The 9,029-nt window shown below is 43.0% G+C and overlaps 1 protein-coding gene and 1 long non-coding RNA gene across 2 annotated transcripts in view; one reads left to right on the plus strand and one right to left on the minus strand.

Moving 5' to 3' along the window:
* The first annotated feature begins 374 nt into the window (after nucleotides 1–374).
* LOC139025537 (uncharacterized) lies at nucleotides 375–743 on the plus strand. Its single transcript, XR_011477128.1, has 3 exons — nucleotides 375–484; nucleotides 615–672; nucleotides 730–743. It is a non-coding gene; the product is annotated as an uncharacterized lncRNA (long non-coding RNA).
* Nucleotides 744–7,661: 6,918 nt separating this feature from the next.
* Nucleotides 7,662–9,029, minus strand: part of ndufv2 (NADH:ubiquinone oxidoreductase core subunit V2) — a 27,087-nt gene continuing 25,719 nt past the window's right edge. The window contains exon 8 of the mRNA XM_024141899.2: nucleotides 7,662–7,857. Coding sequence (XP_023997667.1) covers nucleotides 7,764–7,857 — 94 coding nt within the window. The 3' untranslated portion in view covers nucleotides 7,662–7,763. The remainder of the gene's footprint in view (nucleotides 7,858–9,029) is intronic.

The raw sequence follows: 9,029 nt of genomic DNA on the forward strand, positions 1-9,029 counted from the left end.
ACACACACACACACACAGTGGTTTTGTTCCCACCACACACACACACACCACAGTGGTTTTGTTCCCACACACACACACACACACACACAGGTGTTTTGTTCCCACACACACACACAGTGGTTTTGTTCCCACACACAAACACACAGTGGTTTGTTCCCACACACCACACACACAGTGGTTTGTTCCCACACACAACACAGTGTGTTTTGTTTCCCACACACACCACCCAGTGGTTTTGTTCCCACACACAGACACAGTGGTTTTGTTCCCACACACACAGACACAGTGGTTTTGTTCCCACACACACACACACAGTGGTTTTGTCCCACACACAGAACACAGTGGTTTGTTCCCACACACCAGACACGAGTGGTTTTGTTCCCACACACAGACACAGTGGTTTTGTTCCCACACACAGACACAGTGGTTTTGTTCCCACACACACACACACACAGTGGTTTTGTTCCCACACACAGACACAGTGGTTTTGTCCCACACACAGACACAGTGGTTTTGTTCCCACACACAGACACAGTGGTTTTGTTCCCACACACAGACACAGTGGTTTTGTCCCACACACAGACACAGTGGTTTTGTTCCCACACACACACAAGTGGTTTTGTTCCCACACACACACACACAGTGGTTTTGTTCCCACACACACACACACCAGTGGTTTTGTTCCCACACACACACACACAGTGGTTTGTTCCCACAACACACACACAGTGGTTTTGTTCCCAACACACCCACACACACACACACAGGGGTTTTGTTCCCACACACCACACAGTGTTTTGTTCCCACACACACAGTGGTTTTGTTCCCACACACACACAACAGTGGTTTTGTTCCCCACACACACAGTGGTTTTGTTCCCACACACACACAGACAGTGGGTTTGTTCCACACAAACACAGTGGTTTTGTTCCCACACACAGACAACAGTGGTTTTTTCCCACACACCAGACACAGTGGTTTTGTTCCCACACACAGACACAGTGTTTTTGTCCCACACACAGACACAGTGGTTTGTTCCCACACACACACACACACAGTGGTTTTGTTCCCACACAACAAACACAGTGGTTTTGTTCCCACACACAGACACAGTGGTTTTGTTCCCACACACAGACACAGTGGTTTTGTTTCCACACACAGACACAGTGTTTTGTTCCCACACACAGACACATGTTTTGTTCCCACACACAGACACAGTGGTTTGTTCCCACACACACACACACACAGTGGTTTTGTTCCCACCACACACACACATGGTTTGTTCCCACACACAGACAGTGGTTTTGTTCCCACACACACAGTGGTTTTGTTCCCACACACACACACACAGTGGTTTTGTTCCCACACACACACACACACACACACACACCACAGAGTTTTTGTTCCCACACACACACACACACAGTGGTTTTGTCCCACACACACAGTGGTTTTTTTCCACACACACACAGTGTTTGTTCCCACACACAGACACAGTGGTTTTGTTCCCACACACAGACACAGAGTGGTTTTGTTCCCACACACACAGACACAGAGTGGTTTTGTTCCCACACACAGACACAGAGTGGTTTTGTCCCACACACAGACACGAGTGTTTTGTTCCCACACACAGACACAGTGGTTTTGTTCCCACACACACGACACAGTGGTTTTGTTCCCACACACAGACACAGTGGTTTTGTTCCCACACACAGACACAGTGTTTTGTTCCCACACAACACAGAGTGGTTTTGTTCCCACACACACCACACACAGAGTGGTTTTGTTCCCACACACACACAGAGTGGTTTCGTACACACACACAGTGGCTCGTACACACACACAGTTGGTTTCGTACACACACACAGTGGTTTCGTACACACACACAGTGGTTTCGTACACACACACACAGTGGTTTCGTACACCACACACAGTGGTTTCGTACACACACACCACAGTGGTTTCGTACACCACACCACAGTGTTTCGTAACACCACACAGTGTTCGTACACACACACAGTGGTTTCGTACACACACACAGTGGTTTCGTACACACACACAGTGGTTTCGTACACACACACAGTGGTTTCGTACACACACAGTGGTTTTGCTGACCATTTTGAAGATCTACTGCCAGGGCTCTACGCTGACCCATTTATTAGTTTACAAGAAGCACTGTAGAGATTTACTACTGTGGTGGTGGTGGACTTGTCTAGTAATCCATCCATGTATGCATTTACTTGACAAAAACCAACAATTGAGTATGTAGGTGGGTTAGTGGAACAATGGGATTCCATCATCAGGTGAATGGACTTAGGTTTTGTTTACACATTGCAGCCCAATTCTGATCTTTTGCCAATAATTGGTATTTTTTACCAATCAGATCAGATATTTTGTCCAAAGAAAGATCAAGATTGGGCTGCATGTGTAAACACATCCTTTGGCTACAGCCAAGAGTACCTACACTTAGGTTTATCTTACACTGACGTGTGTGGAGTCAAAACTACCTCACACTGACATCTGAGGTATCCAAACTACCAACACATGGGTCAGTATGTAWACAGATATATGGTAGGTGTGGGTAAATATGACAGGGAAAGACCCCTGAGTAGGTTCCCATTATGTTCAGGTGTGCGGGGGAAATCGATACTAAAACGGCATTATTTGTTCCTTCATAGCTTGTTCTCCATCTTTTTAAAATAGGGAGCCTGTTTGTTTTCACCACTTATTTCCATGACTGATCAAAACTAGTTGTTTTCTCTTTATTATTATTATTATTATTTTATTTTATTACCCCCTTTTTTCTCCCCAATTTCGTGGTATCCAATTGTTAGTAATTACTATCTTGTCTCATCGCTACAACTCCCGTACGGGCTCGGGAGAGACGAAGGTCGAAAGCCACGCGTCCTCCGAGTCACAACCCAACCAAGCCGCACTGCTTCTTAACACAGCGCGCCTCCAACMCGGAAGCCAGCCGCACCAATGCGTCGGAGGAAACACCGTGCACCTGGCGACCTTGGTTAGCGTGCACTGTGCCCGGCCCGCCACAGGAGTCACTGGTGCGCGATGAGACAAGGAAATCCCTACCGACCAAACCCTCCCTAACCCGGACGACGCTAGGCCAATTGTGCGTCGCCCCACGGACCACCCGGTTGCGGCCGGCTGCGACAGAGCCTGGGCGCGAACCCAGTCTCTGGTGGCACAGCTAGCGCTGCGATGCAGTGCCCTAGACCACCGCAGCACCCGGGAGGCAAAACCTGTTGTTTTCTCATTGGTTTCTTGTTCCTCTGTAGCAGACATACGGTGAGCATGTTTGGAACATCAAATGGCAATAAATAAATAAAATAAACAAAAAAAAATCACAGTACCGAATTGCAAGACATATAGAAAATCAGCACCTAGGTATCGTGGCAATATCGTGGTAATATCGTGTCATGAGGTCCCTGGTCATTCCTAGCCCTAGCTGGTGGAAGACCATGTATTGAGTAGAAACATCACAACACTTAAAAACCATAGTCGCTTTGTTCTTGTCTCCCATTTCCACAGGAACAGCATTAGTCCACTTCTGAGTGAGGCTTAAAATCTGGTGTATAATAAGTGTATGCCTATTAATATAAATGTATGCTTTTTTTTATGCAAAAACAACTTACAGTCATGAGTACATMMWTTTTTTATGTACGAGTGGTCYCGAGAATCAAACCCACTATAGTGGCATTGCAAGAGCCATGGTCGGCGAGCTAAGCTTCAGGAGAGCATGGCGTATGAATGCCATCCTTTCCTTACAAGGCCCTGAATAGCAGTGCTACAGGTGATTTTCTGCTATTGTAAAAGCTGTTATCAGTTATTTCATAATCAGGTGAAAGTTATAATTTAAAAAATTTCAGTTTTACTCATGATATTGAAGGCATTAAATGATAAATGAATAACTCCATTAGCCCAAATCATGGTATTATACTCATTGTGAGAGTCCAAGACGCATTGCAAGTAATTGCCATTGCTTGCTGGTCGTTAGTAAAGCTTCTGGATGAACTGAGATGTCAAACTGGGACGTACGTCGACTAGGTGATATGGTTGCTATTAAAATGTATGTGAATTGCTTCATAAAACTGCAAGTCACTGCATCAGAATCTCTAAACAAGTCCAATTGTAGCGTAATCTTGACTACAAAAAAAAAAATGAAGCATAGATCTTGATCCTTTCTTACAAGATCGAAACCGAGTGCCAAAGTTAACAAATGACTGGTCGGAGTATAGGAGTGAGTAGGCTACTAGAAATCCTTGTATTTGTTATTCCCCTCGTGTTGATCTTTGTCCAGCAGCTGCACTTGAACCAGGAGCTACTTGTTGTGTTTAGTTCAGTGTCATTGAGTCAGTGGTTGTTGAGAAGTGATGATGTTTTGTGGTCTAGAAGAGGAGTCGGAAAGGACCTTGTTCTTGTGGTCCTCGTGTTGAATGCCATGGCGTAGGTTGGTACTAAATATTAGGTAGGCTAGGCTATTACAGTAAGATAAATAAAAAAGGCACGTGACTACTAAATACATGTAATGACATGATCATTGAAGTCAGGGTCAGAACTTATTTTAGTATATTGATTAGCGCCACGTTTGACATTCAACCCAGAATTCTGTAATTGAGCCAAATAAATGACAGTTCATGGTGTCAGCAAATTTTTCTAGTAAAATATATAGGATATATAGGACTAGTATATAGGACTAGTATATAGGAATAGTAGTGGTTTTCAACATGTTTGTGATTAAGACTGAAAACCTAGGTTTATTCACTATGCTTTCTGTAATTAAGTTCTTTATTACACAAATGTTTGCTATGCTTTTACTATGCTTTTGCTTTTACACACAGGTCCCGTGTGGCTCAGTTGGTCGAGCATGGCGCTTGCAACGCCAGGGTTGTTGGTTCATTCCCCACGGGGGGACTAGGATGAATATGATGAACTTTCCAATTTGTAAGTCGCTCTGGATAAGAGCGTCTGCTAAATGACTTAAATGTAAATGTACTATTTAGGGTAGGGTTCAAGACATATTTAGTAAGAAATATGATTTTATATATAAAATTGCATTTTTAAATCAAATGTAGGCCTATTTGAAACTCTATTCATAGATTCAGTGTTATCATTGCCACCTCACTGAAAACAATAGTGTGATATCAATTCCAACCTGAATTGTACTGATATTAGGCGTTTACAAAATACTGCAACAGCATGGGAGGGTAGAAAKGAAATCGCCCTTGATTTGATATTTCATCATGCTTCATGGAAACAGTTCATTCTGCACCCATTGTGGTTATAATCCTGTAAAAGGAGTTTCTTCTGTCATTGTCATTAACGAGAATGGTCTGAAGTCATTTTCAACTATACATCTGCACTGGTAGCTTGCTTTTGCGTAGGATCTGAGTGAGTATATGTCTATATGTCTTGATACGTCCTTTAGACAAAAGGTTTCCAGAGCGAAGGACGGTCACACCACAGACACAGAGCTTTGTACCATCCACAACACACCCCCAGATTCTTGGCTAGCTGCTGCTGACGCCTGTAAGGTGTCAGATAGCGCACGTTTGACTGTGCAGTGGCTTTGCAAATCATTATTGCTACAATGTGCAYATTACAGATACAATGTGGCAAATATTTTAATAAAAGCATATGGACAGAATTGCAGCGATTTTAGTTAGCTTGCTAACTAAAGGAGAACGTTAGCTAGCATTCAGAGAATAGCATGCCCTACGTTACGTTGGGCGCAAAAATTATTGTAATGTGAGCTAGCTTAGCCACCTTAAAAGGACTAGCCAGTTTGTTTCGTAACGTAACTTGCCAACATTAGTTGGTCAATTTACTGTGCAGCATGGTATGTTTAGAGAACATTTTTTTTAAAGGTTCTGAAGTCTTAAATGTATACGTTGAGAGAACAAAACAAGTCAATATAAAACAAAAGCCCGCTGAGGCGAATGGCCCATTACCGTTTTCCCCTCTCCTGTGTTAGCTAGTTACGCGTCGCTATGAACATTGGCTAGCTGACGCTAGCTAACTAGGCAGTTGTCAAMCAGTTTTGCCCTCGACACTAGCAACACACGTTACAATTCTCCATATTCTTCTGCGCAAAAGCAACGTAACCACAATAAAATGCCTGTAACTAAATAGAAAAGGTCATACAAATGTGTATCTAAAGCACATGACATACCCCGCTGTGTCACAACATTACATTCTTTGAACGCAGTTACGTCAAAGTTAGCTACCTTGCTAACTCACCAACTAGCCAGATGGCTAACTGGGTTCTGATCATTGGCAATAAAAAAACAAACAAAAAAATCTTACTTTCTGCTTACCTTTTCCAATGCTTTTGGGTTCCGCTTGCTCATTCGTGTTCAGCCATGAATACGAACAACGTAAGTATAAATAGGAATTTTCCTAAATAYTCAACATGAACAGTAGCTAGCCTACGACTGTGTGACGTCTCTTTCCAGTTGTATTGCTGGGTTTGAAAACATCCCCAGTCCGTCCGTCTCCAAGAAAAGCCCAGCAAAACATGCAAACGTCTGTCCCATTGGCGGAGAGCAGTCATGTGGTCCACTTTAGCCCTGCCGAGCTTTAAAAAAAAAGGGGGTATACGTCTGCTGGATAATGGGGCTATGTCAAGCAGATTTACCTCATTTTAAACCATTTCTAAAACGGATAGAAAGGCTTTGGCACCATTAAACACCTTCGTTAGGGTAGCATGCACATTTATAGTGGTATTTTATATTCCGTTTAATAGACACCGGAATGGTGAGTATGTTTTGCTTGTTGAACCTTGTGAGTGCCATAGGAGAGGGAGAGAGAGAGGCGGTGACGTCATCTTTTCCGCTCGACTCTGCGGCCGGTGGGAATGTTCTCGATCATGTCGGATGAAGAAATAACACAAGGTAATCACACTAGTGCATTTGGAAACGTCCTCTCTTGTAAATTGTTTCAATACACTTTTTATTTTATTTTATGTAACTTAATGTATAGACTTGTGTACTAGTTCCGTTAATGTATTGCATCATTCCTGCCGCTCTAGCTACATTGGATTGTCGTGGCGCAGTGATATTTGCATTAGATGACTATTAAAGCGCATGCGCGGTGGGGGGGGGGGATATTACATTGCGGAAGAAAACAAGCTTAAAATCAGAGAGGGGGGAGGGGCAGTGGTTTATACACGGCGACGAGCCATCAGCATCCGGGCTTGAATGGAGATGAGAGGCGGTTGTAACATAGAGGGGCCTTTGTTGGGGTAGGGTTTAGGTTATCATTGGCATGGTATTGAACATGAGGGCATTGCACCATATCTGTCAAGGCTATGTGCTTAAAGAGGCACTGCATCGCAACTGTAGGTTTTACAGTGCAGAAGTGTTTGTTGACATGCATTTTACTTTACCCTCAGTAGTTCAATTTCGCTCTCGATAAAATAAATCAAGTTGTTTGTATTGCTGTGTGAGATGTAGCATCTGACAGATTGATATGGTATCCTATCTGTCTCTTATACACATCTAGATGTGTATAAGAGACAGCATATATACAGTAGGTCTATGAATCGGTGCTCATTTTCAACATAGATTTAACTTTATGCCAAAGAAAATAGCAAGGATATCTTCTAATGATCTCAAATACAAATTGACACAGTCAGACACCAAAAGCACAATTAAATGGACATTTTATTTACATTATTATTATTATGAAGTTCATACACTTTGAACATCCTAGTGAAGTTAGTCCTGGGCGTACTGTTGTTCAGGTGTTTATAAATCAGCTCTGACGCCAAAACCAGGTCCTGGAGGAGGCTCRGACAGAGATGTCAGTCCACCTGCTGGCTCACAGGAGAAACGGCCGTTCCTGGAAGATGAATAACAAAKAATTATTTACATTTAGGAAATGTCAACAACAACAACAAAAAAGTTCTCCTTTATATTAATTTCCAGCACGACCCCCAAACATCAACAAATGTGAAAACAGCATGTTTATGTTTTGTAGTTAAAAAGAGGAAGATGTTAAAATAATTATACGGGGCATTCAGAAAGTATTCAGACCCCTTGACTTTTTCCACGTTACGTTACAGCCTTATTCTAAAATGGATTAAATTGCCCCCCCTTCCCTTCAATATACACACACAATACCCCCATAGTGACAAAGCAAAAACTGTTTTTTATTAATGTTTACATAAGTAGTCAGAACCCTTTTTACTCGTTGAAGCACCTTTGGCAGCGATTACAGCCTCGATTCTTCTCGGGTATGATGCTACAAGATTGGCACACCTGTATTTGGGGAGTTTCTCCCATTCTTCTCTGCAGATCCTCTCAAGCTCTGTCAGGTTGGATGGGGAGTGTCGCTGCACAACTGTTTTCAGGTCTCTCCAGAGATGTTAGATCGGGTTCACGTCCGGGCTCTAGCTGGGCCACTCAAGGACATTGAACTCTTTGGCCTGAATGCCAAGTGTCACGTCTGGAGGAAACCTGGCACCATCCCTACAGTGAAGCATGGTGGTAGCAGCAACATGCTGTGGGGGTGTTTTTCAGCGGCAGGGACTGGAAGACTAGTCAGGATCGAGGGAAAGATGAACGGAGCAAAGTACAAAGAGATCCTTGCTGAAAACCTGCTCCAGAGCGCTCAGGACCTCAGACTGGGGCGAAGATAAATAACGTTACAGCGATCTCCCCATCCAACCTGACAGAGCTTGAGAGGATCTGCAGAGAAGAGATGATTAACTCCTCAAATACAGATTGCCAAGCTTTAGCGTCATACCCAAGAAAACTCAGGCTGTAATCGCTGCAAAAGAGGTGCTTCAACAAAATACTAAGTAAACGGTCTGAATACTTATGGAAATGTGATCTTTTTTAATGATAAATGTACGACATTTCTAAAAACATGTGTTTTGCTTTTCATTATGGGGGTATGTGTGTGATTTCATTATGGATTGTGATCATTATGGGTTTGTGATCTACATTAATGGGGTATTGGATTCATCTATGGGTATTGTGATGTCATTATGGGGTATTGTGTTGTTGATT

Source organism: Salvelinus sp. IW2-2015, unplaced genomic scaffold, assembly GCF_002910315.2.
Source record: "Salvelinus sp. IW2-2015 unplaced genomic scaffold, ASM291031v2 Un_scaffold2820, whole genome shotgun sequence".
In the NCBI taxonomy this organism is placed as follows: Eukaryota; Metazoa; Chordata; class Actinopteri; order Salmoniformes; family Salmonidae; genus Salvelinus; species Salvelinus sp. IW2-2015.